This window comes from Cygnus olor, chromosome 2, assembly GCF_009769625.2.
Source record: "Cygnus olor isolate bCygOlo1 chromosome 2, bCygOlo1.pri.v2, whole genome shotgun sequence".
In the NCBI taxonomy this organism is placed as follows: domain Eukaryota; kingdom Metazoa; phylum Chordata; class Aves; order Anseriformes; family Anatidae; genus Cygnus; species Cygnus olor.
Genome location: NC_049170.1, coordinates 44036925 through 44059735, shown reverse-complemented (window position 1 = coordinate 44059735; position 22811 = coordinate 44036925). Strand labels below are relative to the sequence as shown.

The following is a 22811-nucleotide window of genomic DNA, read 5'->3' as shown; positions in this document are numbered from 1 at the left end:
TCCTAACTTCTTACGATGAATTGTGTAGGCAAGGGGGAAGAAAGTCCTTATGTCATACGTGATGGTCATGTTATTACTTTGACAGCTTTTTCAGAATATTGGTAGTAATTTGGTTTTATGAATCTTTTGAGGTGATTGGGTCACCTGTGGAATAGGGCACATCTGGGTAGGCAGCTGTCTTGCACCCTTGAGAGTGGGTAGTCCTATTTGTAGACTACTTAGTTTATGCATTGCTTGTTTTGATCCGCTTGTCAGTATGCCTTTTAATGCTTTTCTCCATGTATATTTTGGTTTCCCTTATATCATCTGCAAACTTTACTATTCTCTTCATTTACCTGAGTAATTAATTAAAGTAATCATGAACCCTTCAAGCCCCACTGATGCATCATTCTGGTTTTGTAGTGAATGATAAGCACTACTCTCTGCATGCAGTAACTTGTAAGATATGGTTATATATGCCAGAGATTCACCTACGTGATCTTGGTGTTTTGAAATGGGTGGATGTTTGATAAGCAGAAGAGAGTAGAGTCTGTTGCAGAAAGATCAGGCTTAACTAATTCCATGATGAAAGGTTAAATGAGTACTTGGAGAAGAGGAGGCTCAGGGGAGACCTTATTGCTCTCTACAACTACCTGAAAGGAAGGTGTGGGAAGCTGGGGGTCGGCCTCTTCTCACAGGTAACTAGTGGTAGGACTAGAGGGAATGGCCTCAAGTTGCGCCAGGGGAGGTTCAGGTTGGCAGTGAGGAGACATTTCTTCTCAGAAAGAGCAGCCAGGCATTGGAACGGGTTGCCAGGTGGTGGAGTCACTGCCCCTGGGGGTGTTCAAGGAACGGTTGGACGTGGTGCTTGGGGACATGGTTTAGTGGGTGACATTTGTGGTAGGGGGGTGGTTGGACCAGGTGATTTTGGAGGTCTTTTCCGACCTTCATGATTCTACGTTTCCATACTGTGCATGCACATGTGTCCAAAGGCACTAATTTTACATCCAGTCAACCTGTCCTATGCTGTTCTGATACTTCTTTCTGTGTGTGCTCTGAAGATAATTACTGAAAAACATTAGGAGTGAAAATAAAATAACCTATCTTTTTTCCCTTAGGAGATTTACCTTAACAGCCTTAACAGTACTGAACTCCTCTTTACTTCAGCTGTTGGGCAATACAGGGGTGTGTGCAGATCACACAGCCATGAAAAGGGGGCTTGTGGGATGGATATATCAAGTTTGTCTATATTGTTTAGCTTGGGCTCTTTAAAACAACGAACTTGTATGGATGGCATCGGTGTAAGTATGGTTTAGTTTAGACTGCTGAAGTGTACCTTTGGAAATGTTTAGAACTTCTCATAACCACAGATGTTTCTTAGATTTAAGTTTCAGGCACTTCTGTTAAGAACTGGCAGATGTACTTTGCCAAAAGTGCTAAACTTTCCCAGCACAAACAAGTTGTAATCTTTCTTACCACGTGTGTAAAACAAAGTAGAATGCAAGAGAACTTAGCTAGAGGTCAGCTATTATGAGAAACTAGGGAAGCTGTGAAGTGTGCAATCCTCTTTAAAAGGAATAATGTTTTGTTTTGTCTCTTGAGCAGTCTGATGGCACAAATGAATTGAAGCTACCTGCTTGTGTCCTTTTATTACCCGGTGAAACGACAGAATGACTCGTACAGATACCTTGGCAAAAGTAACAGCAACTTCAGCAGCATAGCTTGCCAGTGTAACAGCTCTTAATAGAGTCTCCTCAGTTATTTCTGGATGACAAATACAAGAAATTTGGATAAGTACTTGGGTGAGGGTAAGGGAGGAATTATATTTCATCTGTGGTGAAGAAGCTTTGAGTTCTTCACTTTTCAGGCAGAATTTGTTATTTGAAAGAATATTCTCACAAGAAGAACACTGATGAACTGAAAATAGCTGTGCTTTCCAGCGTTTCCTGAAAATTACCTGTGATTGTGTTATCTTAGGTGCATCTAGATTTAATAAACATAAGGACATAGCTAGCTAACTTTTTCAAATAGAGTTTAACGGATACAACTTCGTATTTCAGTTTTAACTTCTCTGCTGTTATCCAGATCTTAAATTTCAATTCTGGTCATATTTTCTCTTTACTCAATGGAAAGAATTAGTATTTAAAGAAAAGTCTTTCAGGTTAATTAGAGTAAATAGTATTATGCTTTCTGGTAGCTTCTACACTGTTAGTCAAGTCCGAACCTAAAGCTGAACTCTAAATTGGATATTTCATGTGATTATCTTTGCAATTTTATGTTGGGTAAATTCAACACCAGTTTATCTGCTATCTTTTTCTGCTCTCTTCTGTGGTTATATCTATGGTATATTTAATGTAGCCATAATGTTGTCTAGAAGATGATGGTCAAGTCCCTTTAAAGAGGAAACTTCAGTATGTGTAACAGTGAAAATTACTGTCCTTGAACTTTTTTCTTTTTTTATGTAGTGTTTATAGTTACAGTTTTGCTGTATAAGAGAGTCTTGGGGAAAAAAAAAACGTCCTGTTTGGCATAAAGCTGATAAGGTACTTCTTAGGAACCTGTTTTCAATTTTATAACCTGTGAGTGCGTTCCGAGAACTTACTAATGTCTGTCTTCAGTAACTCTTATGCACCCATCCTCCTATTAAATTAGAGAAGCAGAACCCTGATCTGAGTTCAAATTTAGTTTGATTACTCTTTCAAACTGGAAAAATTGCACATAAAGTTTTTGAGCTTTAGGACGTATACTTAGATTTTCAAGAGGAGTCTTTGGCAGGAGTTGAGCTGCTTACAGTTTGCTTATTGTGTAAGGTTCGCTAGTTATCTGAGCTCCCTTTTGGGGGAGAGAATAGGTGGGCATTAACAGTGGGGTGAATGCATGCGGATTGCAGGCTGTGTATGTACCAAGGTATATGAATTCTGGTCAGAATGTAAGATAATGGATTACAGTTTGTCACCTCTTTAAAGTTTCTTCAGAGCTGTAGAAGATAAGATTCAAAGAAACCACCCATAAAATGAGAAGGAAACTGTTTTGCCTTGCTCAGCCTGGTGTCCTGCCCTGCTTGATGGGGAGAGTTGTAAATAGTATTCTTCAGATTGTAAGATGAGCTTACTGTTACATGAACTCAGGAAAGACTTTGTTACTACCTCAGTTGCTGGTAAAAGAATGAAGTTGTTTGGAGTGTTAAACAAGTTTTAAAATGTGTATAAAAACTCGTTTCAAATAGGGTAGTCACTATCATAATTGCATTTATAACAAATTAGAAGTAAGACTTGAAGGAAGAGCATGCACTTTGAACAAATGGATGAGTTGGGCAAAACCCTCTATATTTTGAAACTTTAATGAGTTCAGTCATCTTGTTAGCACAGTGTTTCCTTCTTGCCACAAGTGTTTTTTAATATGTAACTGAGATCAAAGATTGAGTGGTTTCTAACTTCTGTCTCTCCAGGTGAAGATGGAGCAGGTAAAACTAGCTTAATAGGAAAAATTCAAGGTATAGAGGAATACAAGAAAGGAAGAGGAATGGAATATTTGTATTTAAATGTGCACGATGAAGATCGAGATGGTAAGTTTGTATTTGTAATAATACCGTAAACCAAAGTAATAGTTCAATAGTGTGATATTTGGAATGAAAGTTGATGGCTTGCTTTCTTGATAATTTGCAGGAGTTCAGCTTAGTCCACATGAGCGATTTATAGCATGAGACAGTTTCTCATTCTAATCTCCTTTCGTATGTATCATGAAAGGAGAGGAGCCAGTGAAAAGGCTGAAAAGACCAGGAAAACAGCGTTATTGTGATGTTCTGAATGGATGCTAGGCAAAAGCATACTTCTCAGACCTAGAAGAAAAGGTGTTTTAAGTTCAAGACGCCAAATACCTACACTGATGGAATGGATAATGTCTGGGTCTCAAAGATGATTTGACCAAGGTTAAGAGTATTGGGAGTTTGTTCTGAACGTCTTCCCCAGAACTTGTGTAATGAGTGATAAAAACTTAACTGAAGGCAAAATGTAATTATACTAAGCTATCTAATTTTGAATCGCCAGCTCTTGATTTATCACTGAAGTTGTGTCTATAGGATATAGAAGTACACTGTTTTGGGGGAAGATATTCTATTTGTATGGTGATTGTCCCTTTTGCAAACCTCAAGAATAACTTCATTGTCTTTTCACTCTCCATCTAATTCATTAAAACTTAAAAGAAAAACTTGGAATTGTGCTCTAGGTTTCTGACAGGTCAAGGTACCTTGTGTTCTTTAAGAGTTATATAGACATATCACGTTGGGTGAATTCAGCCATCTCTTCTCAGCCCTTGGTCTGCTCATCTGTCAAAGACTGCCATCTCCCTGTCAAAACTCCAATTTCCCCTTTCTAAGTTGTTTCTTGAAGCAACCCATTTTCCCTCTCAAATGGAAATGTTGAATTCTGTCTTTGGGTTTTCACTCTCAGGTAATGTGTTTCAGATCTTCAGTTATCAGCCATGAAACTGTATTCTATTCACTTCAGGGTTTTCGAGGGGCAGGTCTCCACAAGCTGCAGTTCACTCTGTTGTTACATATGTGTGTTCAACTGACTGATAAAACATGTCATTTTCTTTTTTCTTTGTATTTTACACATCTAATGGAGATTTAATAGCTACTATGTAGTGGACTGTTTCGTGTAAATTTCATAAAATGTTTCTGCTTTTGTTGTAGACCAAACAAGGTGTAATGTATGGATTTTGGATGGTGACCTGTATCACAAAGGTCTTCTTAAATTTGCAATGGATGCAAGCTCTCTAAAGGACACTCTAATTATGCTGGTAGTAGACATGTCTAGACCTTGGACTGCACTGGATTCTTTACAAAAATGGGCAAGTGTTGTAAGAGAACACATTGACAAGTTAAAAATTCCTCCTGAAGAAATGAAAGAAATGGAACAGAAGTGTGAGTATTGCACAAATACGTAGGAATCCATTTAAATCAAATATGCTTAATGCTTTCTGCACCACTTAATGTTTCCGTTGCAGTCTTTTTCTTGTTCGGGAAGGTGACTTAAAGCTAGGAAATCCAGATCAAGCAAGTCAAATTTCAGATAAGTCTTAAGTAACTATATGAACAGCGCTCAATAATAGTGTTTCTTTCTAATGGAAGTACTTTAAAAAAACAAAAGGCTTTCAAAGCAAGCACAGCTAGGTTGAGTTTACAATCTTATTTCTTACAGATTTTTGTAGGTAAGATTTGACAAAAGAAAAAAAATTCATAGCTTTCTATTTTTTTATTTAATTATTGTAGAGGCAAATCTTGGTCTTTCTACACTACATCAGTCTTCTACCTGTTCCTGTAACTAGTCAATCTTAGAGAATTTTGAATCTTTTCTCTGCTTAACAAAAGTGTAGATGTTGAAAGGATTCACTATAGCCTAGTAATGACTGGGCCCTTTCTATTTGAAGAGTTATATTATTATTGATGCTAATGCAGCTATATGGTGTGTGTTTTTTGGCATAGATACTACGTAGCTCTATCAGTTTCATGTCTCTTTAGCGTAAATATACAGAGCACAAAGTTGTTGCAGGATTCCTTAAATTATTTGATGGAACCGACCAACGTGATGACTACGTATTACTTTTGGGCATCCACTGTATTTCACTTGGGGTACTAAACATGAGCCCTTCCCCTCTTGAAATTCCTACAGGAGTGAACATTTGGGAGAGCTGTATGTCAAGATCAAATAGCATGATTAAACTTTGTTTATAAGTCTGAAATTGGCCTCTGGAACTATGTTCTTTAGCAACTGGTGGCCTGATTGCTGAATAGCTTCTTCAGACGTGCAGGATGTAGCTGTGCTGTGATAAAATAGCCCTTAAGATAATGGTGGTAGATACTCTGGCATGGAGGAGGAGAGGATGGGTAGCTTTTATTCTTTTAAGAGAGCGATTATTCTAAAGGGAGTTTCATTCAGAATCATTTTATCTTCCACAATGGGAGCTTGTTTTGGAGGAGAAGAGCACCTTTAGGTTTGTTTTTTTTACTTTATCAGTTTGGGAGGCGTTCAGGGTATGATTTTACTGGATGAAAGTAAGGGCACAACGTTGCTATCAAAATGTGTAGGTGGTAGTTTAACACCAACAATGAACAGAATAGTGAAATTTTACAAAATCTAGAAAATATAAGTGATTAAGTGAGTCAAGAAAACCAGCTAGCCATTAAGAGTTTGGCTTCTCGTCTAATACTCAACGATATTGATGGTCTGTGTGCAGGGTATAGTAGAAACCCTGGACACAATCCAGACATGAATTGGAATGTGAATTTGAGCCTTCTGTGATGTGACTTCATGCATTGCTAGGTGGGTGGCAGGCTGCTGCTGCCAAAAGGAGGAGAGAGGAATCTTGCTTGCCTGAGTTTTGGCTACATAATCCTGTTCTTGTATCAGGCTCATTGCTCATGAGAGGCTCCTGTGAGCTGATTTAACTTGCTAATGGGACTGAAATCTACTAGCTGGTTGTGTGTCTAGTTTTCTGGAGGTGTTCTGGTGTGCTTGTCTTCCAGTTTTAGCAACTGAACCCTACTCAAGGAAGGGACCCTGTGAGAACCAAGACTGGTATGGAAGGCATTAAGGGATACGTAGCAGCTGTGTGTGAAGGGTTGTGAGAGCTCTTCCTGTTGCTGAATTCAGCAGCCCCATTGCCTAGTTGTTTTAACTGTGCCTCTAAGGAGGACCTGAGATAATATCTCACAGCCTCTGAGCTGTGGAATATAATGTTAATCTCTTCTCCTGTTTTTTGTACCCAAATGAAGACGAGTATATCATGATCACACAGCAGGAGTTCTGGGAATCCACCAGAGGACTGCCAGCACTGGAGTAGTGTGATTTTTTTATTTTAGCATGTGATTTTCCCAGAACAGAGAGGATGCTGTTTGAGAGAGGCTCCCTTGAACTGCTGATGTATCTTGGTGAGAAGATATCAGGGTTTAAGATATGATCGATCTGGGAGGCGCTCAGATCAGGTTGAAGCAGCAGTGTTCCCTGAATTAAGAGCCTGAGTTGACTGTTGTAGTAGAGATGATAATCTGTACGTGTGCTTTTTGTTAGTGTGAACTTTGAGACCTGTAGAAGACTGGAATAACCTCAGTCTCATGTCTTCCTCCAGGGCCTCCAATAATTCAGTGTTCTGTTAAGTCAACTGATAACCCTCTAGGTATGAACTCAGAGGGCTCCAATCAGTTCAGAGGAAGTAAGGATGGATTAACATAAATCAGGACAAAGCAGTGAGGAAGTACTAGAGCAGCTAGCTGTTGGTTTGCATGATACAGCTAAATTTGTCTTGCTGCCTGAGTTTTTAACTGAATCAGGGAGCGCTACTCATGGAAAAGTAATCAGTGGTGGTTTTGGGTAAAATACTGCTGCTGCCATGTGAAACGGGACACATGATGTGAAAGTACAACATCTGATGCCTAATATTGCATCCCTGACAGTAGGATTATTAAGTGACCCTGTAATTAGAGGCTGGGGTATTTTGCAGAAGAACCTTGCAAAAGTTACACTTATAACCTCATTTTTTTTCCTTCTAATGCTTGTTATATTCCAACTTATCCTCCTTGCTAAATTTTGAAACAGTATCTGGTCTATTGTGAAAATCATGCCAAATATTTAATATACTGTTAGCTAATAATACATCTAGTCAATAGTTAATTTTTTGTTTGTTTGATAGTAGTGTGGACTGACTGTACAGACAGAAGTGTGGACAAGGGATTTTTAGGTCAAACCTGGTATAAGATAGCAGCTAAGTAATATGTGTAAGGCTTTCTTATGTTTATTCTAACAGACTTGCATTAATTTCACCAAGATGAATGCAAGGAAACTTACGTTCTTTAGGAGAGATATCAAGCAATAATGGTTAATAACAACTGCCTAGTGGTTCCACAGTGATAAAATAAAAATGTGTTAGTGTTGTCCGTGTGGACACTGATCTGGTCATGTTCTTCTGTCTGTCAGTAAAGCAGATTTGACTTCCTAGTTCTCTCTCGTGCTACGCAAAGTGAAGAAATGGGTGGTGCTCAGTGCATGTTCAATTTTTTCCACGTAAAGAAGCGGAAGTACTATACAATCAATAGTGCTAGAGGTCAATGGCAGTGGAAATCAATGTTGAAATAATAAAGTAGCTGATCTTTTAATATAACTTTTTTTACTTTCAGTGGTAAGAGACTTCCAGGAATATATAGAACCAGGCGAGGATTTTCCAGCTTCTCCACAGAGAAGAAATACTTCATTACAGGAAGACAAAGATGACAGTGTGATTTTACCCCTGGGTGCAGATACACTAACATGTAACTTAGGCATTCCAGTAGTAGTAGTTTGTACAAAGGTTTGTTTCACATTTTAGTTTTTTTTCTGCATATTTTATTTAAGGAACTCTGTCAATTCTGGATTTGGGGTGGGGAAACGCATGGTTCTTAGTTCATTCTGAATACCTTGGATAAGAATTCTTTAAAACACATTCAATGTTGAAGGTTGGGAATCTTCTGGAAGCCCTGATTGCATGTTAATTTGGGAGTAGTTTTTCCTGCGGTTATGCCAGTTTTCAGGGAATTGAGAAATTTTTCAGCCCTGGTTTTGTGCACGGAAGTGAGCTAGTCAGTAAACAACTAGAATTCCCCTTAATCTCCACGGTCTCCTTTATTCTGCAAACAATGTTTTGGATTTTTAGATATTTTTGTTCTTTCTGTGAAGAAGGTTCAGGGTTCTGGTGCTGCTGTACTAACTTTCCTCAGTTCTTACGGTGTTTCTGTGACCTGTTTTGGTTTGTGTTCAAAACGTAACATTTTTATGCTAAAAAGAAAGTGCCGTGGTTCTCTTGTGTGTCCCCCAGCTCTTCAGTTCTCATTGGCATTAAGCATACTGCATCTTCAGCCTCTGGCCCACAGTGAAAGTAAACCTTTAGATGCATATGCTGTTACTTTGCTGGAAGGTTAACCCTCTCATTTGAAAAGCATGTTTTTTCTCTATTCCCCACCAGCACCATTTTTTTTCTCTCTTGCTTCCATATTTCTTGCTTTTGCCTCCTTTTGCAAAAACTGGACAAAAAGATGATGTTCTGTAATACCACTGTGTAAAAACATTGTGCAGAAAATGGTGGTATCATTCAATGGGACAGTGTTCAACAGAGACTTTATCATATAGTGTGGCAGGAGGTAAGAGAATGAAAAGTGGCAAATGCTTAATCTCTCAATTTAATGTTGATCACAGTACATACATGCCAAGTTATGCATTGGTTTTAAGAGATTTTGCTCAGTTACAGCTTTTAAATTATCTCAGCAGGTTTTTGGTGTTTTTCCCTCTGCCACTCACCCCACTCTACCCCTTATTCCCCAGTTGTGAACTGGAGGTGCAGCAGCACTGCTATTTCAACAGATAACTGAAAGTGGTATATTAATTTTGTGCTTATCTCAACAGTGTGATGCCATCAGTGTTCTGGAAAAAGAGCATGACTACAGAGATGAACACTTTGACTTCATCCAATCACATATCAGACGGTTTTGCTTACAATGTATCCTTAAACGCATCATAAAGACGATAAGGACTCAAATCTTTTCATTAATTATGACCAGCTTAAAAGAATATTTGCATCTGTACCAAAGTAGTACACAACTCCTTTACTGTGGCTGGAAGTCTGCTTCAGTTACCCCTCTGCAGACATTGCTGACCTAAACTCTTCTGTTTTCTGTTGATTGATTTTAATTTTTTTTACAGTCCTGCAAGAGTCTAGCACGTCCCCTTACCATGAATTTCTTTACTTGCCTTCGTTTCCATATTTAGGAGTCACTTCCTAAATCAGCAAGTCTTAACCAACAAGACTAAGCCAACACATCCCTAACACAAGAAAATTCACATAAGCATTAAATCACATCAGATGTGCATAAGGTTTTATTCTTTTTGACCAAATATGCAGTCCCTTCAGTGTTCAGTAATTCCACAGGATAAGGCGATAAGGTTGAAAAAGAAGTTTGAATTGCTGTAAGAAAGATCCACTGGCTTTCGTGTTGGTGCAGATGCAACATACATAAGCTGTCACTATGATATTATTACTTTATTTTTTTTTAAATTAAATATGTATATTACACTGGTTAGTGTTGTTTAGTCAGCTAGACATGCCAAGAACTAGATTTTAGATGCTAATAATATGCCTTCGTTATGTTATCATCATTTGTGCTGTGGTAGAGGGAAGTTTAAATAGCAGTGGGGAGAGAGAGCAGTTAAATAGCAGTGGGGAGAGAGAGCAGTTAACAGATCAAAAAAATAGTTCAAGAACCTGGGACTTGAGTTAAGTACGGAGATGGCACTTCATTCAAAAAGCTTTTAAGACCTATTTTTCAAAATGGAGTTACAGGTAATTGTAATCAGTTTTGTAGATGGAGGAAGAATATGAAAGGTAAGTAGGAATTAGTCCCAGTAATCGTATATGTCATACATAACTTCACTGAATGGGAATTCCCAATGGAAATTGGGAATTGGAGATGGAATCCCAATGTAAAAATTACTTAAAATTTCCCTGGCTGCTTTTATTAATCCTGTGTATAAACAGTGTTATTTTAATATTGAAACAAGTTGGAATACTAAGCACTTTCTTAGAGCTCAGTCCTCTAAAAACACAGCTGGGAAGGTGAAGACCTTTTGCATTTTTGAAGCTACAAGTGTTAATGCTGTAGTGTGTGCATCACATCTCTACATAGTCCTGCAGGATGGGATAATGACAAGATAAGGATATGGCATGAAAATTTTCCTACGCGAAAAACAAAAACGGTTTTGAAGACATCACAGGGAAGCTTTGAAAGTGAGAAAAGCCTGTACTTTAAAAGCGACAGATGAGCTGCCCTAAAATAAACGCAGGAAGAAAGATTTAAATTACTAAAAAGCTTATTTCAAAAATAGTGCTGGTAGTTGTTTGACCTGTATGATTTTACATTCCCCCTTTAAATTTTACAGAGGAAATAACCTTTAAAGCAACAAAAAAGGGTCTCTTTACTATCTCTTACTAACCACTAAAACTGAATTTCTTTAACAAGCTTATTCAGATGGGGCAGCACTTATCTACACTTCAGTAAAGGAGAACAAAAACATTGATTTAGTGTATAAATACATAGTCCAGAAGTTGTATGGGTTTCCTTTCAATGTTCCAGCTGTTGTTGTGGAAAAAGATGCAGTATTTATGTAAGTTACCTGTATTGTTATGCGTAACAGCATTTAGAACCTCTTTTTGTTTTATGCTTTTTAAAGTTCAGTGTAACATTCTCACAAGCAGGGGTTTGGTGAGTGCCAGTGGACTGAAATCAGAAATACTCACTGCCCCAAAAAGAAATGTTAATCCCGGAGACACTTCTTCCCTGTTATGGTGAACCTGCCCCAATCCACAACCAGTTGTACTAGTCAGTTACCCGATTACATGGAAGATAGGGAAGGATGACAACTTTCCTGGCTTTCAGTTCTGTGCAGTTGAGGATTGCATACTAGAATAGGCTGAAGTAACAATAGAATTTAAAGCCAAATGATCCTTTTTCTAGTCCTGCAGGTTGGGATAATGACAAGAAGATAGGAATATTGCACGAGAACTTTCAAACACTAAAAGCAGAAGACAGTTTTGAAGATAACATAAGAAAACCACCAGTCAGAAAGGTAAATTAAAATGTTTTAAAAAGAGAATAAATATTCCTAATATTTTGGCATTTAGCTTTGTACTTATATATTTCTGTCAGCTTTTGGAGTGTTTCTTTGAGACTTTCCTTCCAGTGTATCATAAGACTGTGATAAACTTATTTTTGCTTATCTTGTTCTCAAAGTTCTTCTTTGTTTATAAAAACAAAACAAAACTCTATATGTGATTATGCAGCTGCCACAATATAATCAGTATGTTTCTCTCTTATGCTGTTTAAGTATGTAGTTTGACAGAACTACATGCCAGCAGCAGTGGACCCCATGTGTACAGAAGTTAGTCAAGGCAAATATTTTTGTGAATTTTTGTAACAAATCTAAGAATTTGGGATTGGTATTTCCATATGTGAATTATTTTAGCCGGGAAAATTAATACTATGTCCTTTCTGTAATCTTTAGGGGAGAAATCAAGACATACAATAGTATCTAAAATACTAAGTGTCCAAGGAAAATACAACTGGCAGGCTTTTTGCATGCTTCTAAACTTGAGGCATGGATTATAAATTTTGGTGTTGGTATTTGCCATGTTTGTTTTGGCAAAGGTTTTGTGGTGAGCTTATTTGGCGGAAAAGTGCTTGCGACTTGATGCATAGAATTAGGATCTAAGATCTCTCTCCACTTTATAGACGAGTCTAATGTAGTACAGGTGAAGAGTCACTTTTTCAAAAGTTACTAACAGTAACACCAGGCTTGGATAAGTTAACAGAGACAGGGAGTGTGTTGTGGAGTGCGTGCATCTGTGACCAGAAACATAACTGTGTATCACGCTTTAAATGCCTTTTAAACTGTATTCTTGATGATCCTGACACCCCCTGAACATACCTTGTAGTCACTTGTGTCATTCCTCTTTCATTGAACGTAAAATGGATCTTTCCATAGATATATCTACAGATTTATGTCAGCCAGGTCAAAGGACTAAATGATCCTTCATTTCACTTCTAATTAATGTAACTTAATGGAATTACAAGGTAGCAGTCTTAAATACATAAAATGTGTAATATAACATGGTGATCACATTTCATTCATTATTGAATGCTTTGGTCATACTGACACGGAGGTGTAAAAAGAATACTTCTTTCAGTTAAAATGATGTTATTGGTTTTTGTATTGCAGTTTGTTCATGAGAAAGAAATTGTTGCAGAGGATGACCAAGTGTTTCTTATGAAGCAGCAGGTAACTTTCTGTCTATAAAATAATTAGCCCTTTAACAAGATCCTTGATAGAAATTTGGTTTTGTATTCTTAGTCACTGTAATATCTAACATTACATGGGTTTGTTTGTTTTTTCTTTTGCAGTCACAGTTGGCGAAACAACCACCTACTGCTGCAGGAAGGCCAGTGGTTAGTAATAAGAATTTTAAATACCATACACGAAAATGATCCACACTCATATGCTTAGTGCAGTTAAAGCAAGCAACCCTCTATCAAATATTTTTTGATTTTTTTTTTTAAAACTACATAGCGTTGAAAGCCTACATCTTACACTGCTCTAAAATGATGACACTTCTTCACAGCTAAACATAACTTGTATTGGCAGCAAGGGCTAAACATCAGGGTTTTACTTCTCATATGTTAAAGCACATCTAAGCAGTTACTTGACTGACCTTCCCATCCAAAGAGTGCAGAGTGCATCCAGAGAGCAAATGGTATGTCAGCTGAATTGTCTTGGTGAAATTTTTCCTAAATTTGGCACTCTCTCTCTAAGAATATTGAGACTCTGGAAAAGAAAAATCAAATGAGAACTATGACAACAACTACATTTAAAATGCTATTAAAATAACTAAAAAGTTACAAGTTTAATGGAGAGCATGTGATATTTTAAAGGTAGCTTTATCTTGTTTAGATGAACTGCAATTTTACAGAAACAGGATTTGTTATCTTTGCAGCAATATTTCTTTTTTTTAAATTGGACTACTTTTAGTCATTTCCACAATATCAGTGGCATGTGTTGTCTTTGCAAGAAGTTGGAATAGTTCCTCTATGATCTCATCAGTACAGTTTTCATTATGGTCAGAGGCACTACTGAATAGCGCGTGGATTTTAACATTTTTTGTTGAGGTGGGGAGGGTGTAAGCTTCGCTAGTTGCTTTAGTTGAACTGAAGTTAATGTTTTTAATGATGTCATACAAGTGTGGAAGAGATCACATGCTCCAAGAAAATTGTGTCGTTTCAGCTGTGTGGGATACTATGTTGTCTCAAAAAAAAAGAGAACTGCAAAACAAGTGCTTCATTTCATGTGCTGCGTGATTTAATTCTGTAGGAGATTGACTACTTCAAGCTTTGGCTTTTTTTTTTTTTTCTTTCTCTCATCCTCTTTCTTTGCGTAGGATGCCTCACCGAGAGTTCCTGGAGGATCTCCTAGAACACCAAATAGATCTGTGACATCAAACGTTGCCAGTGTTACACCTATCCCTACTGGGTCCAAAAAAATTGATCCCAATATGAAAGGTACCTTTTCTTTTGAAAACACAAATGCGTTTGGGGAAATAAAACAGCTGTTTTACTTCCTTTCTTTAATACGCTCATTTAGCACAAATAACTGAAACACTAAAATCAGTGTTCCTAAACCTAAGAAATGTTGTGTGTTTTTTGCGTTCCCCTCCGCCTTGTAGCTGGAGCTACTAGTGAAGGAGTCCTGGCTAACTTCTTCAACAGTCTGCTGAGTAAGAAAACTGGTTCCCCTGGTGGCCCTGGGGGTGTTGGTGGCAGTCCTGGAGGTGGCAGCACTGGAGGTGCTGGCAGCAATTTACCACCATCAGCAAAAAAGTCAGGTATGATAAAAGATCAGTTTCTGACCTAAACTGTGACTGATGCATCATTCTTATTAGTAGAGTTTATCAGAAGTATGAATGCTTGTGTTTCATTGGTGCTTGATGTTAATGTTTTAGACAGCAAGAGGAAAAAAAAAAAAAAAAACCCTGGCTTCCCACGAACATTTTGTGTAGATTGACCCTGAGATAAGCCTTATTCCATGTGTGCACTTCGTCTTTCTGTATGCAAAGCTCAGTTTGCTGAGCAAAGTGTAGAAGTGCTTCCTAAGTGGGAAGTCTGCAGCGTTAGTTGGAGCAGCGTATGGAGAGCGTTGTAACAAGCGCTGTTATGTGCCATGCAGCGAGCACCTGCTGAAAAATCCGGTGGGAGTGGCTGACAGGTGGTTTGGGTGAATTCAGCCGGGTGGGGGCAGCACTCCAGAGAAGTGGCGCGTCAGAGCCGTGGCAGAAATTTCAAGAATAAAATGAAACTGTTAAGGAGGAAAAGATGTTCTCAGAAATATCCTACTATGCAGCAAATGAAGGGTTAGGGTGTAGCCAGTTGAATGTGGCATGCAGCTAGGTTTTCAAGGAGTTACCATAAACACAAGTAAGCTTGGCTTAGATGTCACCTTTTCACCTTCCTCAGTACTTACTGTCTTGCGTTTACTGTTATTGATAAAACTCACTTTTTTTTTTCATTTGCAAATTGGGTGTTAAGATGATGGTTTGGGATCTGAATATGATTTGGAAGCAGCAGAGTACGTTTAGATTAGCAGTATGGATAGTTCCTGTGAAGCTGGATCTTCAGCAAGGATGCTGAGACATTGCTAAAACGACATGTATGTCAGAATTGTCCTTTACAGATGGAGGTACTGTGCCTACTTGTGGAGAGCCTCTAGTTCTACACTGCCTTTTCCTATGTTGTCTTTTCCTCTCCTGTGGTAGAACACGGCAGGATAGAAACCTAGACTGGGCGATAAGAGTTAAGAGTGACCTGGTGGAAAAAAATGGTGTGAGTTAAGCTTGAATCAGGTCTTAAGTGTGATTGCATAAATGTCTGTGCCATTCCAAGATATGAAGGAGGTAAGCAGGTGAGGGGAGAGAGGGACTTGCCACCCGAGGGTGTGCATGCGCCCAGCTGCAGCAGTGTCAGGTTTAAGTTGACGGAGTGTGTGAAACTGACATTATTAGTCTGTGGTGAAACCCTTGATTTCCGTTGAGAATTAGTGTAAAGTACAGCTGATACAGAATGCCATATTTTCTAGCAGTTATGAATCCTTCTAAACAATGATATGTATTTTTAACCTTCCATTACCTCTTCATATGCCGACAATTTATATTATAATTATGGAAGTCATTTTGAGAAATCTGAAATACAGAAGGATGTGACTTTATCTCTGATTTTCGGCCTTAAGTCTTTACTTTGCAACCCAAAGTGTCCAGTAACAATTTTTAGGATTTGTCTGAAGCAAAAATGTAGTTCTTCCATTTTGTTTTTTTGTTCAGTTTAACAGGTGCTTCTTGAGTATTAAAGATACTACAGGCTTTCCCAGAGCTGTTTCATAAACATGACTGAATGATGTGCATTTCTTTTGTAGGTCAGAAGCCAGTTTTAACAGATGTTCAGGCAGAATTGGACAGAATTTCACGGAAACCTGACATGGTCTCTCCTACAACCCCTACATCTCCCACAGAAGGTGAAGCATCTTGAAGACACCAAATAAAACCAATTGTTCAGTTTTCTGGGATAATTCAAACTTGCCTCTGCCTCTTCCTTCAGTGACTGGAACTAAAGAACTGAAAGATCTTTTCAGAACACAAACAGTTTATGTCTGTCTTTCTTTCATGTGTTGCCCAACTTAACAAAAGGGAGCTGTACAGATGGAAAATGGTATCACATCATGTAGGACTGCTGTTCACAGTGCAAGAATAGTAAATTTAATTTCTGGGTTTTGTTGAAAAGTCAGCATAATTCTGTAAAACTGGCAAGTATGTCCACTTATCAGGTAAAGGTTGCTTAGAGCAGGAAACTGATACACACCACAGGCACTTAATTTATATTGATTTCCCAACCTGGTGGTCAGGTTGAATACCATCTTAAGTAGAGCTTAACCTCTAAAGGAGAGAACTACTGCTGGTTTTTGTAAGAGAAAATGAATTGCACAAAACTGTAACAACAACAATAAACTCCAAGTATATTTGAACACTTTATTTGGAGTATGTTTGCAAATCTGTTTGATCTCCCCTGAGATTAACACTGCGTTCAAAAACCCATGCAAAAATTTCATTCCAGATATAAGACTTCAAATTAGTGGCCAGTTTTTTGGTTGTTTGATTAATTTCAGACACTGAATAAACGATGTATAAAGAAAAAGCAGAGGTTAAATGTACAGATAATCAGTATCCAGATTTGTCTATATATATATGGCTCAGCCTTAATGTCCCCCACTATGTTTCCCACATGAATTATGGTTTAAAATTGGTCATCAAAACTGTAATCAGTTAATAAAGTATTCTCTGCATTCAAATTTAAATAACTTTCACTGAAGCCATGGTGTTCTTTGTTTACAGTTATGTTTTGCACCACATACTTAAATTTTTTAAAGCATGCTTTTTATCTTTTACCTCTCTGTGAATAAGATCACTGGGACAGATTTAAACTTCCTTAAAACGTTGTTTCTGGAAGGAACTGCCTGAAGTCTGCTGCATTTGTTGCTAGGAGTAACACTAGCTTATCAGACGTGTGGATTCTGCTGTAATGTATTTTGAAAACACCCTAGTTACACTAAGAATCCTGCTGATGCTTTCGGTATGTTGTACAAGAAGTAGTTGACTGAGGTTAGGGCTTTACTTCAGCTTTCAGTACACAGATGTTGAGCATCCCTTTACTGATCTCTTTTAAGCTTATGGTCTCTTCCTACTTGCGGCTACAGAATAGTAAATGTGAAAAGTATGTCCTTATCGAATAATTGCCAAGTGACTTCTTCTGTGTTCAGGGTGGGTTTTTGTTGTTTGCTTTAGGTTTAGGTCTTTAAATAGTCTTACATTAATTTCTCCAATTATTTAGAAAACTTCAGAAACCCGCTGATGAAGAAGAGATCTTCATTGTTGTGAATATGGTGATATTCTTTTTCCTTAAATACCCGCATAGTGTAGTGGTTCTAGTGAATCTCCACGTTATTTCCAAATACCTAAATTCACTTAAGAACAACATATTTTGTTTCTCATTAAGCTCCCTAAATTATTAACCATACTTGTTACAATTGATTCAGAGTGTTGAACCGTGGACTGAATCCCATGTTTCAGTAGGGATTGTTAGCTATTGATCAATTGTTCAAACTGGAGTACTGAAACTTTTTGCTTATGGCAGTGATTCAGCAGAGGGGACACATGGAGAAATGCATCGCTGTCAGTACATTTCTGATAGTAGCTTATGTATGTAAACTTCTTGAAACATAACTCTAAGTGTGCTCAAGGTAATAGGTGCTGTTCCTAACATCAGCAGCATGCTTTTTCGTACATAGAGCTGCAGTGGTAAGTGTTTGTGGAGTGAAACTCTAGGGCAATATCCTAAACTTTCGTACTGCTCAGGTTTTGGAAAGAAAACTTTAGCTTCTGCATTTTTTTATTCATTTGAGCATCTGTCAAAGTCCAGTATCCTTTTTGAAGCTGGAGACTCGGACATGTTTTATTTCCGTATATTTCTGGAAAACTAGACAATATATTAGGAACTGTTGAACTAGGTGGCTTTTTTTCAGAGGCAGGGACAGGGGAAAACCTTACTAATGACTCATTATAATTTCACTTCATAAAACAAAGTTCTAGAAATAAATGTCACTTCTGCAAATTTAAAACTTCTAAATTTATTTCTTCCCTAGCCCCTGTTAGCTGTTTTAGCTATTTTGCAAAAAAAAAAAAATCTTTAAAGAACATTCTCTCTACGTGTTCTTTTTATTCTACTATACTGATGTAGCCTACCTCCCTCCTTAACGTTAAAATTCTCTTAAAGCTGCTGTCACTATCCACAGCTTCTTTGTGTTTTTTGGAAAAAAGACTTTAAAGTATTTTTATGACAAAAGGAAAATGAGAACTTGTTTCTATTTAGCCTGGTGGCTTTGGCTTCTTGTTTCCATTCAGTGAGACCAGGACTGCTTGGCTGCTGGCTTTGGCCTCGAGTTGAAATTTCCCTGCCTACTGCTTTGACAAGAGTGTCAAGATGGTGTCACCAGAACTATCATGCAAAACAAACCTATGTAATAGAAGGCTATTTTCACAAAACGTAGAGCCAGTTAATCCTCATTCTTTTAGGTACCAAAGCTACCAGTTGGGTAAAACAACGGAAGGATGCTTGGAAAGGATACTACTTTGTTATCCTTTATTGTGCTTTAATGCCCTACCTGTAGATGTGTTAGGTTTGTTATGACCTTGATTCTAAAAGGAATAACAGCATGAGTAACCTCTAATCACTTTTGTGTGCCTTTAATGCCTTTAGTGTCATTGGGTCCAAGGTTTTAGTCTAGTACACAAGAAATTAGAGATGGTATTGGAAGAACAGATGATTTTTCATTTAAAAAAATAAAATCAATGTTTTGTGGAATACTGCAAAAATGCTGTAAAGTAAATAAACCAAGTAAATTCCTTTGTACTTTCAGAGCTAGTTCTCTGTAGATAAGGAACTATTAGCCCCAAAATGAATGTTTTGGGGGGGATTTTTACAAATTTCTTCTTCCTTCTTCCTCCTCCTTCTCTCCTTCATGTTCCTACATCAGTTCTTTGAGAATACTGGTTGTAATAAGCTTACTCTACCAGTTTTAAGCTTGAAAATTTTGGTTAATAGACCACTTTCTTTCCAGACAATTCTTAGTTTTCAGCTGAAAATATGGCAGTCTCTGAAATGTGTATGTGATACCTGGGCTATATGGACTAGCTACCATACTACACTAACTTTTAAGTTTCTAGTGGTTCATCTGGAACTTAAGTACCAACCCATTGGGTTGCAGTCGTTTTATGGGGAGCAAACTTAACTTGCAGTAGGACACCTGCACCTGTAGAACTGTTACTTGTCAAATACCTCATGGCTTTGTGATTCTCTTTATGCAGATAAATGTGGAAAAACAGTGACGAGTTAGCTTAACCCAACATTTGGGAAATGTGGAGCATTGAGGGTTTGTTTTCTTGTGTCATAAGGGATACTTAGACATAGCTATTAAAAATGTTAATTCTTAATCTTCAGCTGTTTAAAAATCACATATTCTAGCCGGTCAGCATGAAGATCAGGGTTTGTGAATTCAATTGCAATACTGGGCCCAAAAATACAGCCTTGAGAGCAGAGGAATCTTCAGCAGATGCAACACGTGCAAGTCTTTTCTGAGTTCTTTGTCACAGTACTTATGTTATTCCCTTTGCTAGCTAGTTGTACTGTACTTAATGCTTGCAACAAGAAGGGCCAGAGTCATGAAAGAAACCTGTTAGATGCTGTCCTGGTTTCAGTTAGGACAGAGTTAATTTTCCTCCTAGTAGCTGGCAGGGTGCTATGTTTTGGATTAGGATGAGAAAAGCGCTGATAACATGCTGATGTTTTAATTGTTGTAGAGCAGTGCTTACACCAAGCCAAGGACTTTCAGCCTCTCTCTGTCCTGCTAGCGAGCAGGCTAGGGATGCAGCAGAAGCTGGGAGGGGACAGACCCAGGACAGCTGACCCAAACTGGCCAAAGGGGTATTCCATACCATCTGATGTCATGCTGAACAATATATAGGGGTGGCTAGCCGGGGTGGAGGTGTGGCCGGCTGCTCGGGGATAGGCTGGGCATCGGTCAACGGGTGGTGAGCAATTGCATTGTGCATCACTTATTTCGTACACATTATTACTATTAATACTATTATTATTATGATTATTGTTGTTATTCTTTTCCCTGTCTTAATAAACTGTCTTTATCTCAACTCACAGGCTTCACTTTCCCGTTTCTCTCCCCCATCCCGGAGAGGGAGGGGGGAGGGTGAGCGAACGGCTGTGTGGTGTTTGACTGCCAGCCGGGCTAAACCACAACAGATGCTTGCATGGGAATACCAGAACTGAGACCAGGAGGAGAGCTGTGCCTCCAACTGCCTGACTTAATTGTTCAGTGGTGATGAACCTCATCGCCCGTCAAATGAAATGGAGCCTGTCTCCTTCAGTTCTTTGGACTTTTAAACTACTTTCCCATTCCTATAGTTCCGTCTCTTGCCCTCCTTGAAGGAAAACAAAAAGACACAATTGTATTTATGAACATGGGAAAATTAGAATTTGTGACAAGTCAGGTCAATGGAGCCCTGCTGCTAATTTTGATTGTGAGGGATTTTGGTTTTAGCTTAATTTGTGTAAATCTGTAATACAGTACGAAGCTAGTTCTGAAGGGTCACTGGGGCTTCACTTTATGAGAACAGGGATGCAGCCCTGGTCTGTGTCCGTTATATTCCAGTGGCTGACACTTCCTCAACTGCTTCAAGGAGCTTCAGTCACACTTACTTGTAAGGTTTTTCAGTGCAGCAAGGGGTGATAGCCGTGTCATAAAGCTATACTATAATCTCCCCTAATGAGGTAGCTTTCTCAACTTAATAAGTATTGCTTTTTGGCCACTATGGTGGAGAAGATGCAATGAGGGAGAAAACTAGGTCACTCATCACTAATCTGCTTCCGCCAACCTCAAGCTCTTTGGCTGAATGGAGATGTTGCGGTAGTTTAGGATCTAACTCCAGGGTTGCCTCTCTGCTGGTGTCCTGCTTTTAGCTCTGGTTCTGCCATTCTGGCACAGGTTGTGTGGGTAAGAAAGACTTTGTTTTTGGAAAACTCCATCAGCACGTAAACAGAAGGAAGTAGATGCACATCTGGAATGGGATTTCCATTGCATCACAGGCAGGTAATTACAGTTATTTGCATTAAACAGGCTTGTTATGTATCGCAACTATTGTTTTGATCTGCATTCCCTCTAAAGGAGAGTGAGGTACTTGAAAGACAGTTCTAATGAAAAGGGCCTTTAGTTTGTGTGCATAGCAGCATTTGTATGTTTTAACACAATGCCCGAAGTATTTTTAAGCTACCACGCCCTACCTGGTCTGCTTTTCGTTCCTTCTTTGTTACAGTTACTGGAACTTTGTTACTGTTTTGCTTTTCATGAATTCCCTTATAAATAAATAAAGTGGGCTAAATAAGCTAGGACTTAAGTGGCAAGCTAACCTTTATAATTCATGCATCATTGATATGTACTTTCTGGAGAAGGCCTGAACAGAAAAGCCAACTCAAAGACAACAGGGAGTAGAAAAAGGTTGCAATATGTTTCATCTTTTGTTGACTTTTATAGTGTTTATATGACTCCTTGAAAAGCAGACTCGGACAGTTGTCATCAATAGTTAAATCTCTGTTCATAATCTAGTAATGCTGCATTAAGACACTGGTAAAGATTCAAATGGGAACAAATGCAAATATCCCTAGATGCTACCGAACACCTTAAAAGGAAAACTCACAATTTCTTCTATCTCCCTAAGTCCTGTCTCCCTCAGACCAAAGTACAGTCTAGTCACACACAAAATATTAGCAAGAAAACAAAACAAGGGAAATTCCTTCAGAAAAGAGATGCCAGCCTCTGTAATATAATCTTATTTATAGTGTACTAATGTAAAAAACAGCAATAAAGGCAAGGCAGACTCTTGAGTGGTAACAGTAAATGTTATGTGCCTAGCCCTGCGTTCTGGGGATGCTGCCAGCAGAACTACATTAAACTCATCCCAACCCCAGGCAGAAGCTATGCTGCCCTCGTGGCGGTACCTTACTTATTTTACTGGAAACTCCCATGCCTTGGGAATCATGGGACTTGCCCTCCTCATTTGCCTCTAAAGCCGATTCCTGCAGCAGGCATTGTTTCTGGCACAAACAAGTCTGTGCTGCCCTGCCCAGGGGCCCTGCAGCGTTCCTCTAGATTGTGTTTTCTTACTGGGAGGGATCGCGCTTATGGCCTGCTGGTGAATGTTCAACACAGAGCACGAACCGACCGCTTTTAGCTGGGCCATCCTACTTCACCTGTCCGTCCCGGTGGCTCTTGGCAGAGTTACAAATGGCACCGGGGCTCCCGGGTGGCAGCACGTGTCCTCCCCACTCCTTTTGCTGGCTCTGGAACAGGAACAGGGGCTGAGCAACCTGATTTCCTGAGCATACGCTTCACTTAACCAAAGTGCGTACAAAGCTGAGGTTAAGTAAGCAAATTGCCATTTATATTACATTTGACAGAAACTTAAATAAGTGAAGTGTACCCGAATTTGACTGTGATGGACGGTAGCAGTTCTGCGGATGATAGGTTAACAGTATAATAATGGTGAACGCAGTACACCTGTGCTTATATACAGTGGGCTTCACGTGTTCCTCT

General features: G+C 38.7%; 1 protein-coding gene and 1 long non-coding RNA gene across 2 annotated transcripts in view; one reads left to right on the top strand and one right to left on the bottom strand.

Annotated features, from left to right (window-relative positions):
* DYNC1LI1 (dynein cytoplasmic 1 light intermediate chain 1) overlaps nucleotides 1-16938 on the top strand; it is a 24413-nt gene extending 7475 nt beyond the window's left edge. Inside the window, exons 3-13 of the mRNA XM_040549921.1 lie at nucleotides 3428-3544; nucleotides 4673-4903; nucleotides 8153-8322; nucleotides 9411-9504; nucleotides 11030-11165; nucleotides 11516-11627; nucleotides 12777-12836; nucleotides 12959-13003; nucleotides 13990-14110; nucleotides 14275-14433; nucleotides 16014-16938. Of these exons, the coding sequence (XP_040405855.1) occupies nucleotides 3428-3544; nucleotides 4673-4903; nucleotides 8153-8322; nucleotides 9411-9504; nucleotides 11030-11165; nucleotides 11516-11627; nucleotides 12777-12836; nucleotides 12959-13003; nucleotides 13990-14110; nucleotides 14275-14433; nucleotides 16014-16126 (1358 nt within the window). The 3' untranslated portion in view covers nucleotides 16127-16938. The remainder of the gene's footprint in view (nucleotides 1-3427; nucleotides 3545-4672; nucleotides 4904-8152; nucleotides 8323-9410; nucleotides 9505-11029; nucleotides 11166-11515; nucleotides 11628-12776; nucleotides 12837-12958; nucleotides 13004-13989; nucleotides 14111-14274; nucleotides 14434-16013) is intronic.
* On the bottom strand, nucleotides 874-22811 carry LOC121066436. The gene is made up of 3 exons (XR_005817779.1): nucleotides 22699-22811; nucleotides 22469-22558; nucleotides 874-1743 (listed from the first exon to the last, which is right to left on the bottom strand). It is a non-coding gene; the product is annotated as an uncharacterized LOC121066436 (long non-coding RNA).